General features: G+C 36.8%; 1 protein-coding gene and 1 pseudogene across 2 annotated transcripts in view; one reads left to right on the top strand and one right to left on the bottom strand.

Annotated features, from left to right (window-relative positions):
• Positions 1 to 25,371, bottom strand: part of LOC311607222 (uncharacterized protein) — a 120,934-nt gene extending 95,563 nt beyond the window's left edge. Inside the window, exons 1-2 of the mRNA XM_084798904.1 lie at positions 25,292 to 25,371; positions 24,799 to 24,912 (exon numbers count right to left, since the gene is read on the bottom strand). Coding sequence (XP_084655030.1) covers positions 24,799 to 24,834 — 36 coding nt within the window. The 5' untranslated portion in view covers positions 24,835 to 24,912; positions 25,292 to 25,371. The remainder of the gene's footprint in view (positions 1 to 24,798; positions 24,913 to 25,291) is intronic.
• On the top strand, positions 4,306 to 4,825 carry LOC311606473 (RNA-binding protein 8A-like; annotated as a pseudogene). Its single transcript has one exon. The product of its transcript is annotated as an RNA-binding protein 8A-like (transcript).
• Positions 25,372 to 25,844: the final 473 nt, after the last annotated feature.

The raw sequence follows: 25,844 nt of genomic DNA, 5'->3' as shown, positions 1-25,844 counted from the left end.
AACCCCTACATCAGTGATGATAACCAAGTCCTGGTCCTGTATAAGAATAACTAGTTCTTTTCACCACTGACCCATCTCGTTAGCCCCAAATGAAAATGTACTTCTTATGCAAATGTTAAAATATTTTTGTAAATCTTCCCATTAAGCTATTCTTTTCCTGGAGGTTGTATATAAGCACTAAGTCTTTCTTCCACAAGAAAAAGAAATTTTATATATCTGAAGACACTTTTAAGTGGCCTTAAGTTATCGTCTATCCAAACAAATCTCCCCAGTTCACCTACCACAAATGTTCTTACAGGCTTCCCAGTAATTATAATTCTAACCGGCCTATCATCTGCAATCAAAATTACTTCTACATTACTTATTTTCATTTAGTAAAGTGATAAATGTTTTTTTAAAAAGAGTTAAAATTTTCATTCACCTGCAGTATCTTGAACAGTTTCACAGGACCAAATAAATTAATTTTAAATAAATATAAGCATATAGTTTTCTGAATATTAGGAAAATAATTACTCAATATCACAAAATCTGGGGCTATAGCAGTTGAAGTGAATAGTATAGAATCTTTTGGAAGCATTATATAGAAATCTTGCAATTCCTTTTTTTCCCTAAAAGCATGAATTTACTGTAGTTGTTTTCTAACTACACAGTACATTGCAATATGCATGAGTGACACTCAAAATACTTAACAACTACTCTTGGATGGAAATGAACTTAGGAATGAACAACTAATTTCATTCTTGTTCAACTTGTCCAGTGAAGGTTTTTTCCATCAGATTCTGTACATTTAAGCACGTCACATCTTTCTATGACATCATACTCCTTCCCCTGCTTGCTGGATGCAATTAATACATAAAAAACAGTAAAGAATAACAGCACTTTCGATATCTACTAAAAAATAAATGAATCTGCCTTGTGAAAACTCCCTTACACTTTATGCAATATGGATCTCACACTTCAAGGAACCTAATAATTTCTCAGAATGTTTTGGAAACTGTGAGTTAACAAGTTCCATGGTAAAGATTCTCACTCTGTAATTACAGAAGGATTTTTTTTCCAAATCTATAGGTAGAAGCCTTCTTGGAGATAGAGCTGTTTCTGAAGTAACTAATAACAAAGGCAGTTAGAAGTCACCAGACATCATGGTAACTCTTTTTTTTTTTTTTTTTTTTTTTTTTTTTTTTTTTTTTGGTTTTTCGAGACAGGGTTTCTCTGTGTAGCCTTGGCTGCCCTGGACTCACTTTGTAGACCAGGCTGGCCTCGAACTCACAGCGATCCGCCTGCCTCTGCCTCCTGAGTGCTGGGATTAAAGGCGTGCGCCACCACACCATGCCATGATGGTAACTCTTGAGCTTGAACTCCCAGCATATACAACTCTTAGAAAAGAAAAGAGAATTATTTAAACTACCAGACTTTGGTGAATTTGTTATGACAAACTGAGCTAAGACAATCTTTACAACAATTGTTTCAAGGACATATGCCATGTAACCATTTTGTAAATGAAAACACAGAGTTACAAGGAAAATTGTTGATTCTCAATTGTCATCCAAATAATCTCTGACCCGTAAAAATAGAACACAGTTCTCTGTGCTAGAAATGCAGGGCAAGCTGCAAAGCTTTATGAAAAATGTCTTTGTGCCACACGGTCTATAAAAGATTTACAAATCTTTTAGTATCAACACATTTACTTTAGAAGGTCTGTCAGCAGCATTCTGTTTTCTAAGTCTTTAAATGAATGCCAAAATCATGAAATTGTTTGTGTGTGTGTGTTTGTGTGTGTGTGTGTGTGTGTGTGTGTATGTGTGTGTGTATGTGTGTGTGTGTGTGTGTGTAGGGGGCTAGTCGTGAAAAACCTTTAGCCAAATAAAATATGTATGTTTTGTATGCCTTTTCACTTTCTAAGCATCTTAGGTCAAATTACAAAATGATCTTCTCAGCACATTCTTTACATCTAAATTAAAATAAGATCTTATTAATAATCTGTCCCATTTTGTGGATCACCATAAATGAATCAATCCATCCATCTATGACTTGATACCATGAATGTTGCTAATCTTCAACCATTTCTAAGTCAGTGCAAGAGCACAATTATTTGCTTGTCTTTTTTTATACCTTTGTTTTTATTTCAGCAAGTGTCCTACTAAGGCCACATGACAAACACGTCATTGGAAGATAGTTTACTGATGCAGCTATCTCCTCATCTCCAAATTTTCTTCTATTAATTTTAATTTCACTTTATTTAGGGATGAAGAATGGATTCATTAGGTTGTTCACCTTGGTCAACTCAATATGTAGCTCACCTTAGCCTTGACCATACTATTTTACAGCCATTGGACATCTGAGGAATGGGATTGTAAGGATGTATGAGCCACCCAGCCCTGAAGCAGTTTTTTTCTTTGCTGATAATTATTCTATATGTGCTAACTCTGAAAATCCTGCCACTGTGTTACCTTAAGTTAAAGAGTTGAAGATGAACTATTAGACAGTCTTCCATTCTTTTTGTTTGTTGTGTTAGACCTGTCAATAATACATATTCAATATCTTAAGTATAATTTAAAAAATGATATGGAATCAGCCCCTATTACTCACATACCCAAAACCCCTAAAGTGTATTTTTCCCTTTCTGTCTGTGCTCTACATTTATATATAAATTTCCCAGGCTTTATAGTTCTTCTGGAGTATAGACCAACCTTCAGCAGGAAATACTATGAATCAGCCTTATTTTCTAGGGAGCACATTTTTCAAAGTGATTCCATTTTCAGTAATATAATTGTTATTAAATTCTGAAATATTTAGAATGCTGACTTCAAAGAAAATGACATTGTGCCTTTTGAAAAGAGAGGTTGAAGGAGTTATCTGCCATTTTATAGTCATTGGAGAAAAATAGTGTTGATCAAAATATCATCACATTTTAAAAATTCTTAGAGGGTTTGTGCTTATATGAAACTAGTCTCTTTAAGTTAATCATGCATTCATACAGTTTATTCTAATTTAGGACAAAATACAAGTGCAAAATAAATATTTCTATTAAAAACAAGCGATGACTATCCTTGAAAGACTTATTGAAGTCTAATATATATGTGATTTGGAGAAATATAAATAAAATTCTCAATGAACTATCATCAATACCTGTTAGATTGGCTATTATAAAAACATGAAAGCTGACATATCTTGGTGAGCAAGTGAAGAAAAGACAAGGGATTCTTAAGCATTCTTGTTAATATAATAAGTGAGTGAGGTCGTTTTTTTTTGAAATAGTATATAAATTCCTTTAAAAATAAGAACAAGTGAGTGAGCCCCTGCCAGCCAAACTGTCCCTTTCTCTAGACTTCACTTCTAAAGACACATTCCACCCCTACACACACATACCTCACCTGCAATTCTGGTAGTCTTTAGCTGCCAGGTGCAGACCACACTAGTCAGAAGAACAGAGAACCCCTGCTACACCAAAGGCAAAACAATTTGCCAAAAGTCAAGCCCCTAACCTTGTCAGAGACGGTCTATTGGATCCTAGGTCAAGCAGGCTGCCAGAAATCCAGGCCAAAAAGCTCAGAAGACCAAATAAGAAACAGAAACCAAAGAACAAAACACCCAAACAACAAAGACAAGTTCAGACATTATTCCAAATCTAGATACCTAAATTCCAGTGTTAAAATAATCAACAACCCAGGGCAATATGCCAACAGCAGATCCCAGCTATGGCATGACAGCAAGAACTGAATATTTCAATGCAGTTCAAACCACTACCACCACCACCACCACCACTAACAACAACCTTAAAACCAAATTTACGAAGATGTGAGAACTCCTTAAGAAATGAAAACAATCCCTTAAAAATACTGAGAAAAAGGACAAATTAAAATTGGGAGGATATCAATAAATCCCTTAAGGAATTCAAAGAATGAAAAGAAAAAAAAATAAACAGGTGAAACCACAGGTAAAACAATTGGAAATAGGAGAAAAAAACACAAATGAGAATTCTAGAAATGGACAACTTAGGTAAGCAAATAAGAACTACAGATGCAAGTGTCACCAACAGAATAGAAGAGAGTGAATAAAGAGTTGGGAATGGAAAATATGATACAAGAAATCGATGTTTGTCTAAGAAAATGTTGTTTAAAAAATCCTAACACAATATTCAGAAAAACAGGGGGCAGTATGAAATCACCAAATCTAAGAATAATAGGAAGAAGAAGAAGAAGAAGAAGAAGAAGAAGAAGAAGAAGAAGAAGAAGAAGAAGAAGAAGAAGAAGAATCCCATCTCAAGAACACAGAAGATGATATGACAGTTGCGAGAGAAGAAAGATGGCAGACATGCTGGATCTTCAGGAGACGGGGGGGGGGGGGGGCAAGGATTTCACCATGGATGAGGATGAGGACCAGGACGAAAGCGTCCATAAACTAAAAGAAAAAGTGAAGAAAAGGAAGGGCTTTGGTTCCGCAGGGTCCTGAGCACTGATGTGGGAGGATTATGGCAGTGTGGTGTAGGATGGTGATGAACCTGGACCGCAATGCTCTGTTGAAGGCTGAATTCTCTGTCATTGGAGTCCACAAAGAAGCAACTGAAGAAGATACCCATGACAAATTCACCAAATTTCGGGAAATAAAAAACATCCACCTTAACTTGGACAGGTGTATGGGATACCTGAAGGGGTACAGACTAGTTGAGTATGAAACATACAGAGAGGCTCAGGCTGCCATGGAGGGACTCGATGGTCAAGATTTGATGGGATAGCCAATCAGCATTGACTGCTGTTTTGTTTGCGGTGCACCAAAGGGCATGAGGAGAGGTGGATGAAGACAAAGCAGGAGTCCAGACCATTGACGTCATTGATAGATCGTCTGTTGACCAGGTGGTCTCGCTATGAGTCCATTTGATTACGCTGTTTTGAATAAATAGGGCCAAGGTAGATTTGTGTTTATATTTAATGTCCTACTCTATCCACTTAGTTGTGCTTTTGAGTTTTAAATAAAATAAATGTTCCATTTTGTTGTAATGCATTTAAAACTTAAAAACACAGAAAATATATTTAACATAATCATAAAGAATTTTTCCTAAGCTAAATAAGGATATGCCTATAAAAATATAAGAAACTTAGAGAACATCAGATAGATTGGCCCAGAAATCTCTGCACCACATAATAGTCAAAACACTAAACATAGAGAGCAAAGGAAAGAATATTAACAGTTACAAGGAAATAAAGCCAAGTAACTTATAAAGACAGATTTATTAGAATTATACCTGACTTCTCAATGGAGACTCTAAAAGCTAACAGAGCTTGGACAGGTGTCTTACAAATGCTCAGAGACCAAGGTGCCATCCCAGACTACTATAACCACTAAAACGTTCAATCACCATCGATGGAGAAAACAAGATATTTCATAATAAAGTCAAATTTAAACAATATCTAGATACAAATCCAGCCTTAGAGAAAGCACTAGAAGGAAAATTCAAACCCTAGCAGATTAATTATATCTATGAAAACACAGGCAATAAATAATCTCATAGCAGCAAAACCCAAAGAAGGGACACAGACACACACACACACACACACACACACACACACACACACACATACACACCTCCACTACCACTACCACCATGAATAACAATAACAACAATGACAACTAATACTACTACTACAAAATAAAATTAAGAATTAAGAATCATTTGTCATTAATATCTCTCAATATCAGGTAGATCAATGAATTGTAGGCCAGCCTGCTCTACACAGTGGGTCCAGGACAACCAAGGTTACACAGAGAGACCCTGTGTCAGAAAAACAATTATTAATTAATTAATTATAAAAATAACAATAAAAGAAATTACAGCAAGCTATAGCCAACCTCAAATTAAATGGATAGAAACTCAAGGCAATTCCACTAAAATCAGGTGCATGACAAGGATGCCCTTTCTCTTCCTATCTATTCAATATAGTACTTGATGTTCTAGATAGAGACTTGAGATTAAAGTGGATAAAATTGGAAAGAAATGAATCAAAGTATCACTATTTATAGATGATATTACAGTATACACGAAAGACACATAAATATCTATCTGGGAACTCCTACAGCTGATAAACTTCTTCAGCAAAATGGCTAGATACAAGATTAACTCAAAGAATCAGCAGCCCTCCTACATGCAAATGACAAACACACTGAGAAAGAAGTCAGGGAAACAGTAGCTTCATAGTAGCTACAAAAAATATAAAATGTCTTGGGGTAACTCTAATGAAGCAAGTGAAGGACCTGTTGATAAAATCAAGTCTTGCACTTCCTGTTTACTCGAGTAATTAATTTTATGCCTTCTCAAGTCTCTAACAGGGTTGAAGACCAAAGAGGTTAGTTTCACAATTAAGCTTGGTTGTTTAGGGGTTAAGATGGTTTTAGATGCAGATAGATGTTTTAAGTTAATATGGATGAGATATGATAGATATTGAGTTACATTCAGAATTTTAAACGCACCAAGATAGGAAAATGTTTTCTTCAAGGTTGCCAAGTACAAATGCCAAACACTATGAATGTAACATTGATATAATTCCATGTGGTTTTGTTACTATTGCTGTTTGTCTCATTGTTCTTCTTGCTCTATGTTGTTTATTTTATATATGTATAATAATATAAATGCATATGAAAAAATAAATATATTAAGGTAGATGAAGAAAGAAATAAAAGCTATGAGAGGATGGAAAGATTTCCGACGCTCATGGATCAGTATGGATTAACGCAGTAAAAATGGCCATCTTACTGAAAGCACTCTACAGATTCAATGAAATTCTCATCAAAAATCCAGCTCAGTTCTTTACAGACCATAAGAGAACAATATTCAACTTCATGTGGAAAAACAAAATATCCAGGATAGCTAAAGCAATCCTATATAATAAAAGACCATCTGGAAGTATCACCATCTCTGATCTCAAGCTGTACAATAAAGCAATAGTAACAAAAACCACATGGAATTGGCATAAAAACAAACATGTTGACCAGCGGAATTTAACTGAAGACCCAGATATAAATACATGTATCTATGGCCACCTGATTTTTGTAATATCTATATATCTATATCTACATCTATATCTATATCTATCTTTCTATCATCTACCTATTTATCTATATCTATACCTATCTATATATCTATATCTATATATATGTATATATATATATATATATATATATATATATATATATATATATATATATATATATATATCCAACAAATGGTACTGGTCTAACTGAATGTCAGTATGTTGAAGAGTACAAGTAGACCTTGTAACCTTGTACAAAACTCAAGTTCAAGTGGGTCAAAACTTCAACATAAAACCAGATACACTGAACCTGATAAAAACAGCAAGTAGGGAATAGTCTTTAATGCATTGGCACAGGAGGCAACTTCCTGAAGAGAATACCAATAGCTCAGGCTCAACAATCAATAAAAAATTAATTAACAATTAATAAATGGGACCTTATAAAATTAAAACCTTCTGTAAGGCAAAGAAAAATGTCAACAGGACAAAACAGTAGCCTACAGAACTGCAAGAGATCTTCACCAACCCTACATCTGACAAAGGAATAATATCCAAAATATATAAAGAACTCGAAAAATTAAACACCAACAAATCAAATAATGCAAATAAAAACAGGGTACAGAGCTAAACAGAATTATTAACAGTATAATCTCAAAAATCTGAGAAACACAAAGTAGTTTTCAGCATCCTTTGCCATCAGAGACATGCAAATCAAAATGACATTGAGATTCCATCTCACACCTGTCCGAATGGCTAAGATAGAAACACAAGCGACTGGTCATGCTGCTGAGGATATGCAGCAAGGGGAACCCTCTGCCACTGCTGGTGGGGGCTCACACTTGTACAGCCACTTTAGAAATCAATACGGTTGTTTCTCAGAAAATTGGAGATTGATCTATCACAAGACCCAGCTTTGCCACTTTGGGCAAGTACCCAAAAAAGGCTGTAACTTAACACAAAGACACTTGCTCAACTATATTCACAGAAGTTTTATTCACAATAGCTAGAAACTGGAAACAGCCTATATGTCTTTCAACTGAAAAACAGATAGAGAAAGGTGGTATTTTTTATACTGTACTATGTTTATGTACCACCTTTTTAATACTTTCAGTCCTTGATACTGATTGTTTCTTCTCTTAAAATTTGTAAGTATTAAGTACAGAAAGGAAAATATTCCTACGACAAACTGATGTCAACACCTTAGAGCATATGCCTGGTAGCTTTATGCTTACCACCACCCCCACATACACATTATAGTTTATAGTTCATCATCAACAAAAGTAGGGGAGAAACTTGGAGACAGGAACTGAAGTGCAAACCACGGAGAAAGGTTGTGTGCTCAGCTTATAGTCTTTCAATTAAAAAAATATTCTTCTCTCATATATTACATCCTATCATATATTGCATACGTATATTCCCTCTGTTCCCTCTACTTAGTCTCTCCTCCAACCCCATGCTTCTCCTATCCTTCAGATCAACATCCCTCCCCAACCCCTTAGAGAAGAGCAGGTCTCCCCGGGACTTCAACCAAATATAGCATAACAAGATATAATAATACTAGGCACATGCCACCACACTGAGGCTGAACAAGGCAGCCCAGTAGGAAAAGGGTCCCAAAAGTAGACAAAAAATTAAAGACAGGCCCTGCCCCCACTGTTAATATGTGCATAAGAATAGGAAGCTACTCAGCCATAACATATATGTACATGACCTAGGTCAGACCCCTGCCAGCTCTCTGGTCTTTGCTAGTCCCCATGAATACTGGTCAGTTGATTCTGTGGGCTTTGCTCTCCTGGTGTGCCCCTGACCTCTCTGGTTCCTCCAATTGTTCCACCAATGGTTCCTCCACATGACTCATAGCTCCCATCAATTTCTGGATAAAGAAACCTCTCTGGTCTTTGATGATACTTGCGCTAGGCTCCAGTTCCAGCACAATTTGCAGGTAGAAAAATTTATCCATCAATGGTTTCCTGGCTGGGTTATTGTTGCAATATCTCCACTTGAGACCTTGCCTGGCTAGAGAAGATGGACAGTTCAGGCCCTGAGTATCCTATTACTAGGAGTCTTTGCTAGGGTTATTGTAATAGATTCTGAGAATGGGAAAGACACACTGTAATTTGTTAAAAATGAATAAGCACTTGGGAGTATGTGTTAGGTGAAATAGTATAAGTACCTTCATAGAAACAAAAACTATATTCTATTATTTACATTGTACCCTACAAATTTCAATCTTGGAACTAATTAAAAAAATAGTGGTGAGGTGAGTATGGGAATAGATAACTAGGAAAAGGGGAGGTATTAATCAAAATATAACTTAGAAGTAAATTCTGGCATTCTTTGTACAGCAAGATTATGATAGGTAATTTAGATTCCAAATTTATGGTTTTTAAGGGGAGGGTGAGATAGTTTAGCTCATAAAGGTACCTGCTGACAAGCTGGAGGATGTGAGTTTGATGCAAGCATTCTCATCTTCAAAGGTTTTTGCCTTTAAGTATTCTCACCACAAAGAAATAATAAATATTGAAAATGATCAGATGTGTTAATGAATTTGGTCAGACTATAATCACTGTATACCCATATGCATATATACGATTTATCAACTAACAATAAAACTAAGTAATACCTAAACTTAACCATATCAAAAAAATAAGTGAACCAGAACGTATAAATGATGACATGTTCTATATTTATTTCTTTGTTGATAGTTGCTTAACTCACTCCCTTCTAACTTATTTTATGTCATAACTTGCCAACTCATTAAGCTTTGCTGAATTTATGCCCATCTGCTCTTCTATTTTTGCTCTAGTAAAAAAAAAAGGAAAAACTGCATTAAATAAACTACATGGTGATTCATTTTGCAAGTTACTAAAAACTGGCAGTTTCACAATTAAAATGAAATTGTTATCTTCATAGATAGACGAGTGGTCAATGGCCCATTGCTCCATCTTCTGTTGATGCCTGAAGATTTGAAATGAACCTCCCTACAGCTGCCAGAATTGCTCAACCACAGAGTGTCTGAGAAAGTTTGTGGTGCTGTTTTTCTCTAATAGCATGACAAAGTAAAGTACAGTAAAAAATAAAGGGAACCAGAAATACAAAGGATAAGGAAGATGAACAAAATTCTCCTGATGTCCATCCTAGATTTCTAAATCAAGTTTAAGAGCTCTCATGGGAGAACAAAATACAAAAATACAGGGAGATACAGCAATTAGTACTAACAGTAATTGTTGCCTACAGGCTTGCATATAGGAAACTAGAATAAAATTAATTATTTAGGTTTCTACAGCATATGTGATTTTAAAAAAGAAGAAGAGCAAAAATAAGCCTTTCTCTCACACTATAGATTGACTGGTGTTTATTTCCAATAGAGAGAAGGCTTAGTCCATCAGAGATGGTGCTTGCCAGAGATGACAGGGATCGGTCCAGAATACGACGTGACTACAACCTAGTGAAAATCTCAGTGCTAGGCAGGGCGTACCTCCCTGTGCGGTGCTGGAGAGTGAGTCTCCAGAGACATCCAAAACAAAACACATACTTGCCATTATTCTTGGTTAAGAACCACAAGAGATGGTAAGATGTTGTAGCTCATTTTGGAAAATGAAAAAAGCACAAAGCACAAAGAAATTAACCTCTCAGTACCCAGGAGACTCTCACCGTGTTGGCTACCTTGCATAGGGCCATAGGGTGCTGTGCAGACAGCTTGGGGTGGGAGAGGACTTCTATAGTCTTTCCCACATCCTTCAATATCAACTTCACAGCAAGGTTGCTCATCCGTGTGAGGATGGCATGATGGTGCCTGGAGTAGCTGATTGCTTTGTAATTAAACCTTAGGCCTGCTCCACAAGGAAGCTTGAATGCCTAGTACTGTAAGTCTGATAAAAGCCTGTGACTAGGGATGTCATAGGCCTCGGTTGGGTTGGAAGACCCATTGATCGGCTACGTTATTATTCCATCAAACTGCCTTCCAAAATTTTATATTTATGCCAGTAGATCTGTGTTGTTCTCAACTTTGGTAAGAGAAGCTTCTTTTTGCTCTGGGTAGCAGTTAATGCAGAGATTAACCAGAGGGGCAAGAGTAAGTAACTGCAAGTGCTCAGCTGTATTTGCGTTATTTACAATGACCTCATCTTGGAAGAGTTGCTTGAACAGGGGCACGAGGCTGGGAAGTTCTGAGTTCTGGAGATGACAGTGATGTTGCACAGAGACACTGTCAAAAAATTTTATGTATTTATGCCAGGTCTGTACAGGATTCAGCCCAGCATCAATGAATGAGAGGCCTCTGAAGCCCAGCCTTTGTGTGTGTGTGTGTATGAGAGAGAGAGAGAAAGAGAGAGAGAGAGAGAGAGAGAGAGAGAGAGAGAGAGAGAGAGAGAGAGAGAGAGAGAGGATATTGATAGTTGACAGCTTCTGAGGAAGGAAGACTCACTATCATTCAGAGACGTGGCCCCTGGTATGTTGCCCATGATGCAATCTAATGTCCAACACCTATGCACAAATGAGTAGAACTAATTAGACCTTGGGTGTTTTTTAATAACAATAAAAAGAGAGGATGCAAAATTTGGTGAAACTGAATGAGGGTCATTAGGGAAAGTTGGAGGGAGGTGGTAGTTACAGATATGACAAAAATACATTGCATAAGTATATGAAATGTTCAAAGATATATTAATTCACAAAAGGAAGCTGCCTGTAGAAGCATATACTTGAGTTCTTACAATTGAGAAGTCTCAACGTTTTGTCTCATAAGTGGAAAGAATTCAGAGAAGCACGCTCAAATTTATTCTATTTCTTTAAGCTCACATTTCTGCTCCTTATTGTATGAAATCCTCTACACTTAAGAACGTCAGTGCTGTCAAATGTGTGAGAAATTGGAACTAGAAGCCTCACCATTCTGAGTATAATTCATTAGTAAGTGACATCCATTAGTGGGGGACATCCACCATGCTTTTTTGGCCTTTAATTCTTCCTTTCACAATCCACGCTATCTTGCTAACCTCTACCACCCACCTCCAGTGTGTGCGACACACACACACACACACACACACACACACACACGCAAATGCGCATGCATAAGTTTATGTGTAGGCAACTTTGGGAGTAGCTCCTCAGATGGCTTATAATTAAATTGGCAAAGTCCCATACGGAATAACATTTACAATTTCTGAGATTTAGCACCTGAACATCGTAGGGAATTTTATCTTATACTGTCATGAAAAACATCTCTGTGTGTCTTGCCAGCTATGATACACAAAGTTTATATGAGACTGTTTATTTGGAATAACTCCTCATATGCAAAAATCAAACTAGCCAGAATATGGAAACTAAGCAGAGCTACACTTCTACTCCTACAGAAAGGTAGGAAATAAACTGCTTATGGGAATCAGCTAGCTAGGAAATCATCTTTTCTTCAACTATCATGGAAAGGAGACTGAAATAACTATCACTCAGCCAACTTGTAAAATTTTCTCTATTCCTACATTACAAAACCAAGTGTTCCTTCTATTGCTCCATGGGAGCTTTCCTCCTATTTCATAGAAAGAAGTCTGAAAAACTCAAGAATATTAAGCAAAAGCCAATAGATAACCAACTACAGTATAATTTTGTCTTCTGACAGTAGTTTTTCAAAGTCTTTCTATCAATTGCTAATATCATTCCTTTTTCTGTGTAAGTACACATGCTTTTATGGTACTTACGTCAGTCATCTCAGAGCAATAGGCCTTCAGTGACAGGAAAAGCTCTGTAATTACTTTTTCCAAGCCCAATTTTCAGAAGAAAAGTAGCATGTCTTGAAGATTGACTAATAAAGGAAGAGCCACTCAGTAAGGTCCTCTACTTACTTATTTCTTTCTAGTTAACACTGCTTAAATAGGCTTTGTGCAAACCAAGCAGTCAATGCCTGGTATTTACAAGAATCACGTGATATTTGTTGTCACCTTCCTGATTTTATCTAATTACTTTATCATTGTCCAAGACAGCTTTGTATATGTCTGAACTTCCTGAAAGACCTCCAGCGAAAAAGAACCAACCGGAAGAATATGTACACACATGTAGTAGGTGTGCATATGTTTCCCTACACACATGTGCTATTTCATTTTGATATAAATAAAAATTTGCTCAGTAAACAATTTTATCAAACAAAGTAAATTACTTTGTTTTATATCTTGAATCTTATTCTTCTATTTACAAAATATATTACAAATAGGGAAAATAAAGCATAATAGGTTTATGGTTAAGACTTAGGGAATCTAGGCTTTATACTATAGAAAAATATTTAACAAAGCAGTTCATTAGTATTTGGGAACTAGAAAAATTAGATAAAACATCATTTTAGGATGCAAGAGAATAACTACTGTGGTTACTAATTTTTGTCAATTTGGCTAGTCTCTGTAAAGAGGCTATGGGCAAAGAACAGCCAGGAAATTGCTGTGTAGTAACATTTGAAGTAAAATTAACTTTTAAATCAATGAAGCAAGTGAAGCCCAGTGCTCTCTGTAATGTGGAGGGAGCCACAGCCAGTCAGTGCAAGACCTCAATAAAGAACAGGTCACTTGGGAAAGAACTAACTCCTAGATTGCTTTTACACCCTAACAGCTTCAACTCTCTTCTGAATGTCCAGGCCACCAATTTCAGTGTTAGCTACTACAAACATGAGCTGATATCCTCAACTAAGCTATTTCTCACTCCACTCCATTTTGCCATCCTTACCTCTTCGTTCATTGTCTCCTTTGACTCTTATCCTCCCAATACTCTTCCACAAGGAGGTTTGTGATTGCATTTGACCCAGTTGGATAAGCCAAGATAGTCACTCTAGCTCAATAGTCTAAATATAATGACATCTTTGAAGTTCTCTGGGCCACTTACGTTGTTTAGTGCTAAGTTAGGAGATTATATCACATCTCTGAGAGAGTATTTAGTCTGTACTTCATCTACACATGCGACTTAAAGAGGAATCACTCTGACAGCCTTTAATCTGTGAATTTTCGCCATTTGTATTTTATTGCAATTACTAATAATCTGTTTTTACACCTATTTCTTTTTATGTGATGCAGAGCTTTTTGGTTGTTTCTCTCTATTTCCTTACCTTAAAAAAGATTTTGTTTGTTGCTTTATCACTCTATTTACTAGATTAAAAGCCAGGAGACCAGTTATACATTTTTAGTTTGAATTTGATGATTATCTGTAAGACTTAATGTATATATTTAACTTTCAAACTGAATAGGTTTTATCCTTAAAATTTTATAAAAACATACCTGTTGGAATCATTGCTTTTATATATATACACTCATAATTGTATTCTCTATTCAGATAACACTAGTTAAGTTGCTGATTCTTGTTTTTACAGATATGTTTCTCTTCATGCCCTTTAACAAACTCACTCATTTTATTTTAATTATATTAGTTCTGTGTGCCCACGTTTTCAGAAATTTTCTCTCTCCAATGAGTGGTAAAACAAAGTACCCTAAAATGACCCAGTAATATCAAAACCACTAAATAACAATACTAAAAAGAAATATAATTTACTTTACGCAAACAAATTTAATGTCACATCAGGCTATTCCTTGCTACCCTTGAGTATCCAGTTCTGCCTCTCCTCATTGTGGACACACCCTTCTGCTTCTCTTTCTCTCCTATATCTCCACCACTTACTTCCTCGTCCTAATGGGGTCCTGGGCCTCTGGGTGTCTGGGATAATCTCAGGAGTGCTATGCCCTGCCTATGCTGTGTGGCACTAGGAAAGGTTCATCTTAGGCTTGGTCTGTCGGCCTGGGCCAAGTGGTGTCAGGCAGGGGGTTTTCTCTGGTATGGTTTGCCTGCCAGGGGTCTGTGGCACCAGGTGGAGATGATCTTGGGGATTCTTTCACACATATGCTTTTAAAAATATTGATCCAAACTAATGATAGCTATAAATGTTTAGATTATTGAAATAAGTTCAAGTTTTACTATATTCAAATATCTGCTTCTAGTATGCATCATATGTATGTGTATGTATAGATGAGTGTATATTTGTGTGTGTGTGTGTGTGTGTGTGTGTGTGTGCGTGTGTGTGTGAGTATGTGTGTCAAGAGAGAGTTTTGGTTTCAAAAACACTTTGTAAGCTTGAATGTCACCATAAATGTATGCTACCTCTTCTGCTTTTTTTTTTTAAAGGAACATCATTATTTTCTCTAATATCTTGAAGAATTCTAGATTCCCTTACTCTGAGTCAGATAAATTATGTAAATACATTTTTTTACTTTATTAATTTATTCTTGTTACATCTCAATGGTTATCCCATCCCTTGTATCCTCCCATTCTTCCCTCCTTCCCATTTTCCCCTTATTCCCCTCCCCTATGACTGTTCCTGAGGGGGATTACCTCCCCCTGTATATGTTCATAGGGTATCAAGTCTCTTCTTGGTAACCTGCTGTCCTTCCTCTGAGTGCCACCAGGTCTCCCCCTCCAGGGGACATGGTCAAAGGTGAGGCACCAGAGTATGAGAGAAAGTAATATCCCACTCTCCACTCTACTGTGGAGAGTGTTCTGTCCATTGTCTAGATCTGGGTAGGGGTTTAAGGTTTACCGCCTGTATTGTCCTTGGCTGGTGCCTTAGTTTGAACGGGACCCCTGTGCCCAAATCTGCCTATCATAATGTTCTACTTGTAGGCTTCTAGGACCCTCTGGATCCTTCTACTTTGCCATTCTCCCATGCTTCTCTCATCTAGAGTCCCACTAGAATGTCCTCCCCTCTGTCTCAGTTTCCTGGTAAGTGAAGGCTTTCGTGGGACATGCCCCTTGGGCTAATATGCAGATATAAGTGAGTATATACCATTTGAGTCTTTCTGCTTCTGGGTTAACTCACTCATTATGATCATTTCTAGCTCAATCCATTTATCCACAAATTTCGAGAATTCCTTGTTTTTAATAGCTGAATAGTATTCCATAGTGTATATGTACCACAGTTACTTTATCCATTCTTCTATTGAGGGACACTTAGACTGTTTCCATGTTCTGGCTATTATGAATAAGGCTGCTATGAACATGGTTGAGCAAATTTTCTTGTTGTGTGCTGGAGCATCTTCTGGGTATATTCCAAGGAGTGAAATAGCTGGGTCTTGAGGAGATTCCATCTTACACCCATCAGAATGGCTAAGATCAAAAATTCAAGCGACACCACATGCTGGCGAGGATGTGGGGAGAGAGGAACACTCCTTCATTGCTGGTGGGAATGCAAACTAGTTCAACCACTTTGGAAATCTATCTGGTGCTATCTCAGAAAAATGGGAATAGGGCTTCCTCAAGACCCAGCTATTCCACTCCTTGGAGTAAATACATATTTTATTCTCAGGCTTTTGGGACAATAGAAATCTTAAAGCAGTTTAGTTCTTAGGATTTGAGTTTTTATATGTCACATTTCTTATTCAATTATATTAACCAATTAATCTTAAATCGGTTTAATCAAACTCCAAATGATAAAAGACTTTGGTGAAGTATGAGAATCTGGAACATGGCCCAGTCAACACATGCCTTGAGCTGTTAGGTTAATCCAGCATGTCAACACCACATCTCAAAAGATGTTTAGCAAACCCTGAATTATAAACTATCAGATTCTATGAATCTGCGTTAAAATTTCACATGTTTGTTTTGACAGCTTTGGTTGTCTGTATTTCCTAATTATTTATATACCTTTTATTCAAAGGATTGGAAGTGGTAAACTATTATATACTTTTTTTTCTGCTGGTAGTTTAGGGATCAATACCCTAATTTGCCTTGTATAATCTTTGTTCAAGCCTCTAGTAATAGAAACATTAAAAAAAATTCAGAGAGAGAGAGAGGGAGAGAGAGAGAGAGAACTTATAACCTATCTTAAGAGGGGTCCAAGATGATGGAACTGATCACACACTGTCTGACTAGCGGGAGAGCATAATTGCACAGTGACCTAAGGACCAAACTGAGAGCTACAAAACACCAGTGCTGGTGTTTCCCAGGTGAGAAGGGCCCACACTGTGTGGAGTACAGGTGGGTTCAATCTTGGGCCACCTGCCTAATCCACAGAAAAGTCTCTGGATCTTTGCAGGCCTATGCGCAATATCCAAAATCTAGAAACCTGCCTGCCTGCCTGCAGCATCTGCTCTCTGTATATCAGACTGAACTGTGGCCCACAAAGTACCAATGCCTGGGTCTTCTAGCAGAGAGGAGACTCACAGTCTGGAACACATATGGATTTGACCTCAGGTTACCTGGCCAAACCACAGAAAGTTTCATTCATGTTTAAAGTCTTGGAGAGAACAGAAACACAAGGCACATACGTCAACATAATAAAGACAATATACAGCAAGCCTATAGCTAACATGGAGAGAAACTTTAACCAATTCCATTCAAATCAGGGACAAGACAAGGCTGTCCAATCTCTGAATGTCTCTTCTATATAGTACTTGTAGTTCTAGCTAGAGCAATAAGATGACTAAAGGAGATCAAGGGAATACAAATAGGAAAGGAAGAAGTCAAACTATCACTACTTGCAGATGACATGATAGTATGCGTAAGTGACCCTAAAAATTGTACCAAGGAACTTCTGCAGCTGATACAAATGGCTGGATACAAATGACAAATGGGCTGAGAAAGAAATTACAGAAACTACACCCTGCATGATAGCCAAATGATATAAAGTATGTTGGTGTAACTCTAACCAAGCATTGAAAGACTTATATGACAAAAGCTTTAAGTCTCTAAAGAAAGAAATAGAAGAAGATGTCAGAAGATGGAAAGACCTCCCATGTTCATGGATCGGGAGAATCAATATAGTAAAAATGTCCATAATACCAAAGACAATTTCTTGATTCAATTCTTTACATACCTTGGGAGATCAAGTCAAACTTCATATGGGAAAACAAACAAAAAAAAACCCAGAATAGCTAAATAATCCTGTACAATAAATGATCCTCTGAAGGAATCTCCATCCAGGATCTCAAGCTGTACTGTAGAGCAACAGTAATAACAACAGCATAGTACTGGCATGAAATAGGCTGGTTGACCAGTGGAATTGAATAGAAGACCCAGAAATAAAACCATACATCTATGGGCATTTGATTTTTGACAAAGATGCCAAATCCATACAATGGAAAAATGATAGCATCTTCAACAAATAGTGCTGGTTTAACTGATTTGCTATATGTAGAAAAAATGCAAATAGACCCATATTTATCCCTGTGCCCAAAACTAAAGTCCAAAGGGATTAAAGACATCAATTTAAATCATAACACCCTAAATATTTTAGAAGAAGAGTGGAAGAGCCTTGAACTCATTGAAACAGAAGACAACTTCCTGAACAGAACACCAACAGCCCAGGCTCTAAGGTCAACAATTAATAAATGGGACCTGATGAAACTGAAAAGCTTTTGTAAGTCAAAGGAAACAGTCAATAGAACAACTACATCCTACAAACTGTGAAAAGATCTTCACTAACCCTACATCCGACAAAGGGCTAATATCCAAAATATATAAAGAACTCAAGAAAGTAAACACCACTAAGTCAAATATACCAATTAAAAAATGCAGTACAGAGCTAAACAGAGAATTATCAACTGAGGAATATAGAATGGCTGAGAAACACTTAAAGAAATGCTCAACATCCCTAGTCATCGGGAAAATGCAAATCAAAACAGCTCTAAGATTCCATCTTAAACCATCTGAATGGCTAAGATAAAAAATTCAAGTGACAAAACCTGCTGTCATGGATTCAGAGAAAGGAGAACACTCCTCCATTGCTGGTGGGAGTGTAAACTTGTACAAACACTTTGGAAATCAATCTGGCACTATCTCAGGAAATTGGGAATAAGTCTACCTCAAGACCCAGCCATACCACTTCTGGGCATATACAGTAAAGATGTTCCACCACACAACAAGGACATATGCTCAACCGTGTTCTCAGCAGCCTTGTTAATAATATCCAGAATCTGGAAACAACCTAGATGTTCCTCCACTGAAGAAGAATGGATAAAGACACTGTGGCTCATTTATACAATAGAATACTATTCTGCTACCAAAAACAAAGGTATCTTGAGATTTGCAGGCAAATGGATAGAACCCGAGACATTCATCCTGAGTAAGGTAACTCAGACCCAGAAAGACACAAAATGGCATATTCTCCCTCATAAGTAGATGTTAGCCACTTAATTCAGGTTAACCACATTACAATACAAAGACTGATTTGCCAACCAAGGTCCATGTAGGATGGCGACCTAGACCTTCTGCTCAGGTGTAGGAGATAGGCAGCACAGTCTCCTTGCAGGTCCCACAATATGGGGAGTAGGGACCACTTCTGACATGGACTCAGGCCTTCTAATGTTGTTTACTTCCCCTCTGTTGGGGTGGCCTTGCCAGGCCGTAAAGGAAGAGGTTACAGGGAACACAGAGGACACAGGTAATCCGAAGTCAGATGTTAGGGGAGAAGGGATCCCCTTTCTAAGGACTAGGGGAGCGAGGGAATGGGGCAAAGGGAGGAAATGGAATTGGGAAGTGATGGGGGGGGGTGGGATCAGGAGGTGATGAAGGAGGGGGGCTGCAGTCTGGATGTAAATAATTCAAACTGCAGAACAATCAGGTATCTCATATTGCGAATCCAACTACATGGGAATAGCTCTGAGATTTGCTGAGATACAAATGTCTATGCATAGATGAGTCTTCATGTTAGTCACAGATTCTCTGTGACTTATTAGAGGCCATACGTAGTACGGCATGAAAAAAGATTTGCAGATGCCTTACTTCTGTTCATACAATAAGCAAAGAATTAGCCTTAACTGCTCTGTACGTTCTGCACACCTCAAACAATTATAATATTAGAACTGTATAATGCTTGTGAGAAATGATGTTTTCAGAGAAAAAGAACCAGACACTGACACTGGATCAGACATGACAAGGTTCATTCTCCTCAGCACACTGGACATGGACATCCTGCATCCTTCATGTTTCAGCCCCAGGCATCTCAGTTGCTATTACCCATCAGAATCAGACAGTTTGGTAGAAAGCTTCTGATCCCACTTGGTCCAGCATTTCGGACTGTCCCACATAGGACTCCTACAAAGCTTGGAATTTCTCAACATTTAGAAAATGGACCACAAATGCTATCCCTGGCTTGCTTAACGATTTTCCCCAATTGAGGAGGGAGCATTTCAAATATACTACTTGCCCTAATCATCATGAAGAACCCTTAAGAGAATGATGTCCTATCTTCTGTAAGGGGGGTTGGGCAGCGTTCTGTTTGTTGTCTTTGTCTACAGAGGATTATTTTCACTGGGAGATGGTTATAAATTATTATTTGTCTTACACAGAGAGAAAACTAGGTTGGACTTAGGGATGTCTCTCTTTTCCTTTGTCTTCCTTTCCTTGGTAAGGAAATAGGAGTTGAAAGGAAAGGAAGGGAAGGGGGATACAGAAATATAGAGAAAAGATAAAACAAAAGGTAGATTATTGACTCTACGCCTCAACACAAGGCCTTAATTGTTGTTCACAAATGTTTAATAAATTGGTATAGAATTTTGTATATTGATGTGAAATAAGTGTGATTCTGATACACTAGTATAGAATTCAAATCCAAGATTATTTTTCACACACAATATATATATTATGTTATATATATATTATATATACACTCTAATATGAGGCATTATACCCATCCAACTCATAAATAAGGTCTTCAAAAAGCCTCAGAGACCCACAGAATAGGGCATTTAAAGATGTTTTTATTATTCTAAAGATTCATTCTCAACAAGACAAGTTAAATCCTGGCAATACTCAGCCGACATCAAAGAAGATGATGAGCATCAGAGAACCTCCTTATGGAGTTGGCTTCAAATGTGGCAAACCAGCTACTGGCAAAATGTCCTCATTATCTGTCACGGACAGAATTTTACCTAAAAATGGGCAAGCTTAGCTGCAGGCAGAGTCAATGTCCAAACTCTGCCAAGACAGGGTAAGGAAGCCTTCAGTAGTTTCTGCCTCACAAACGTGTCTTTCAGATATATTGGACCAGAAGGCCGAAGATGATGCTCTAAAGTTATAAAGAGTGTTGGGTGACTGTTCAGGCAGTAAACTGTCTCAGTCATTTTTTTTTTTTATTTTGGATACTGCTAACCTGCACTTCTGGTTCACTCAGATATTTATGTTTTATTTAAAATTTTTTTAGATCAAGATAGATGTTCTACATTAATAGAGATGAGATATGATAGATATTAGTTTTCATTCAGAAATTTAGAGCAAACAAGATAGGAAAGATGTTTCTTGAACTTTGCCAAATACAAATGGCCCAATCACTATGAATGTAATAGTTATATAACTCCTGATTGTCTTATGGTTCTTCCTGCTATATGTAGTTTATTTTACTCATGTATAACAATATAAATGTATATGTTAAAAAGAAACATAACAAATTTAAAAAAAAAAAGAGTTCACAAGAATATACATCTTAATCACAACATAGATATGTTTCTATAGAAGGGTAAGGTAAAATAGTTAGACAAGTTCTTCAAAAACCTCAGAGACATACAGAATATGGTGTTAAAAATGTTTTTACCATTTTACAGATTCACTGACAATAAGACAAGTTAACTCCTGACAATACCCATCCTACCTCAAAGAGAATGATGAACATCAAAAAACCTCCTTATGGAGATGGCTTCAAATGTTGCAAACAAGCCACTGGGCAAAATGTACTCATTTCTACCACAGACAGACTCCTGCCTAAAAAATGGCAAACTTGGATACAGGTGGAGTAAACAGTAAAACTCTGCCAAGACAGGGTAAGCAAGTCTTCAATAATTCCTGTCTCACAAATATCTGTCAGATATATTGGGCCACAAGGTTGAAGAAGACGCTCCAACATTATACAGAGTTTTGGGTGACTATTCATGGAGCAAACTGTCTTTGTCATCTTCTCATTTGTAAAGCTACTAACCTGCACTCCTGGTATATTCAAGTAGTCAATTTTATTCCTGCCCACATCTCTGATGGGGTTGAAGACCGGATAGTTTAGGTTTACAATTGAGCTTAGTTGTTTAGAGGTTAAGATGTTTTTCAGTATAGATAGATGTTTCAAGTTGATAATGAGGAGATATGATAGATACTGATTTACATTCAGAATTTTAGATACACCAAAATAGGAAAGATAGTTTCTTCAAGGCTGTCAAATACAAATAACCAAAATTTTATAACATTTATATAATTTCTGAGTGTGTCATGGTTCTTCTTGCTATAGGTAGTTTATTGTATATATGTGTAAAATATAAATGTATATGTAAAAAATACAAATATTTAATAAAAAAGAAGGACACAATGGGTCCTGAAATCCTACAAGTAGAACCTCAAGGTTGGCAGATTTGGACCCATGGGGTCATACACAAACTACTGTACCAACCAAGGACAATGTATGCAGTAAACCTAGACGCCCATATTCAAATCTAGCCCATGAACAGCTCATTCACCACAATTGTGTGGAGAGCAGGAACTGACTCTGGTATGAACTCTGGTTTCCCCTATCTGACCCCTCTTGGAGGGGAGGCCTGGTGGCACTCAGAGGAAGGGGAAGCAGGCTACCCAGATGAAACCTGATAGGCTGTGATCATATGGTGGGGGAAGAGGTTACTGTCTGTCCCAAGCCTAGAGATGGGGAATACAGTGAAAGAGGCAGGGAGGGAGGAATGGGAAGATACAAGTGAGGGGATAACAATTGAGATATAATCTGAATAAAAATTTTAAAGAAAAATATTTGTTATGAAAACATAAAAATTTCTAGCAGTTGAGACCACATTCTATGCAGGAGTATTGAGTACTATTATCTACTGAGCCACCTCTTGTGCACTATGAAAAACAATTTGAAGAAACACAGCCATAGGCAGTTGTTTTCTGTGTTATTTTTTAACTATAGGTCAAAATGTTCAGTTTCTTTTTAAGTAAGAAGACTTAAAGCTGTTTAGAAAGATATAATAACTTGTAGAAAATAGCAAGTTTCATTATGATATTTTCACATATACATAGTGACCTGTTCTCCTTTTAGTATCCTATAGCCATCTTCTCTCCTGAAATTATTGGTTTTAAGCATGGCATTCATTATGTTTTCACTTATTTATAAACATGTTATCAGTCATTGTATCTTTCCGGTGTAAATAAAAAAATTACTCAGGTTGTTTTTATAGTTTTCAAACTAACTTACTTTTCAATCAAGTATTTTACATTTGTATTTGATTTATACTTACAATTCTAAAGAATTATTCTTGATGTCCTAACATCTAAACACATTTTGAGATTAAACACATTTGTACGTGTGTTTTATGAGTTATAGAACTCCTTGCTTTCTTTAGTTTTAAAGATTTATTTTTTATTTTATATGTATGTGTGTTTCTGTATATATTGTTTGTACCTCCGCATGTGGGTATCCTGGGAAACCACCAGAGAGCATTGAATCCTCCTAGAAACATGTAATAGTCAGTATTTGTAGGAGGCTGAACCATAGTAATTAACTAATTTTATAATTCTGGACTTGATTTTTTTTCTTTAGACTCTTGGAAATGGAAGCATATACAACGGAAGTCAGGAAATGTGCTAAAAAGTTCGTGGGACTAAAACAACAGTTTTAAATGTGTTATATACTTGAGTAATTTTTTGTTCAGCCAAAATTCAAGAGAGAAAACTTGAGTCAACAAAACAGTCAACCTACCAGATTAATAAAATCATTTAATCTTAGAAACGGTCTATGGCATGCAAGTCTTACTAGAAACCAAATTTACCCAATTAGATGTAAGTTGAAGTGGAGCACCTGGCCTAAGATTTTTCTTTAAGTGCCACCTTGTTTCCCTGTGATTGGATACTTGAGGTCTTTCATCATTTGCTTAATTTTTACTTTATTTGTAATAAGTTTCCATATTAAAATTGAGATACCAATTTTTAAAAACCATGTTTGTCTTATAACATGGCTAAATGCGTAACTTAAACCCTAGAGATCTCGTTAAAAACCCCGATTTTAGGTCAACTCCCTGGCTGTTTACTTCTGGGCCACATCAATTTTTACATTTCCTTTAAAAGGAGACATGATCCATGTGATTTAGGATCTCAGATCCACCTCTAGGCCTCTTTATTTCCTTATTATAAAATATTCCTTTCATCTTAAGCATTTCTTCTAAACCATACCAGCTCATTTGACTCCCTTTATCCTGTTATGTAAAGTCCCCACTCCTTATTTGATTTTTTAAAAATTTTGTTCTGGCCTACAGGTTTTCAGTTCTAAACAGTCTTTTTCATTTGTGGACAATACATCTTCCCAAGAAAACTACTTATTTCAATGTCAGGTCTGAATGATATTTTCATGCTAGCTTTTTTCTTTCAATAAAATAGGACAACTAGAAATCTATTGTTCCAAATGTCTCCTAGAGTTAAAAATGAAAAATTTGAAATGTCTAGCCAAATGTCACCTCTCTAAAGCAGTCCCAAGTCTTTTATTTGCTAATGCACTGCAATAGTGGAAAGTGAGGAGCATTCTGTATTTTTTAAGAAACATAGACAAGGGTGAGTCTTTGGTTTATATAACAATGATTTCCTAATAATCAATGAAATTTGAAAGCATTCCTATATTAAAAGCCTTGATTATGATTTTTCCTCTTAAAAATAGCAATACTACTAATAATTTCACCTAAGAATCTTTAACATATAAAATAACCCTGTAATGTAAATATTATGTGCTCTCCAGGTTCATTGAATTTATTTCAAATTTTGCATACATAAACTAGAGTTCTTGAGTTTATCAACTTACCTTTTTTGTCGGAAATAGAAAATTGGTGCAAATCATGCCTTTTCTTCTGTGTTTCCTAGTGCTTTCACTATATTCAATAACCTATTCCAGCTGTGCTGAATTCTTTTCCAAATCCTAAATTGGTAAGAAAGTGTTATACTCCAATTAATTACTAAAGCTGTGTAACATATATAAATATATTCTCTCGCACGTTTAGTCTACATTTTAGTTTACTGTCTTCAGAGTACCTGAGGTTGGCATAATGGCCAGTTCATCTTTGCTCCTATTGACGTTTCTGCTCTGTTTGTGTAGCTAAACTTTCTACCTTAATTGAATAAATCTGTGAGTTATAACAGCTATCTCAACTCCCTCTGATTACACACTCATTTTGATTGTTTAGTATACTTCCCTCTCTGATTTCAGCTTTTAGTTTCTTTTCCATAATCTAATGTCATCTTTTCTCTTCTTCCAATGTGCCCTCTCCATTCTCCTTGCAGGTCACTGGGTCTCTTACTCAGCAGGTAGGCTGGAAGAGGAGAGGATTCCGACCTGCCATTTTCCTCTACCCGGGGGCTGAGCCTGATGGTGAGTGTCGGCCTTCTACAAAGCCCAGGAGGAAAAATACACTGAGTCAGGAGACTCGTGGGAGCGAGGTCTCAACTTTATTGTGGCGGGTGGGTTTCTTTTATATAGAGTATAGGGAGTGGGCAGGGCATAAGGTGTCAGGAGATATGACGTAAAGTGGCCTGATATTTTGGGACCAATTGGTTTGTGTTACTTGGCTGTTGGCAGGCAGGGCTAGGACCATGCGGAGTCATTCCTATGTGGAATTATTTACCAGAGACTGTTGCTGAAACTCGAGCTAGGCTTGGTTCTGCCCTCAAGGCCTCAGAAGGCTGACAGATTTGGCCACAGGGCCCAACAGGTCATGAGAAGATTGTACAGCACATCCCAAGACTGTGTTAGTATATATATAGGACAAATATAAATTTTAATTATTTGTATGCATTTCACAGGTTTTCTTCATGACATTTTTTGATTTCTCAAGAACAGGAAGACTTTTCCTA

The sequence above is a fragment of the Acomys minous genome (assembly GCF_964271855.1).
Source record: "Acomys minous genome assembly, chromosome: 10".
NCBI lineage: Eukaryota > Metazoa > Chordata > Mammalia > Rodentia > Muridae > Acomys > Acomys minous.
The sequence above is the reverse complement of the archived record's forward strand: the minus strand, read 5'-3'. Positions and strand labels throughout refer to the sequence as shown.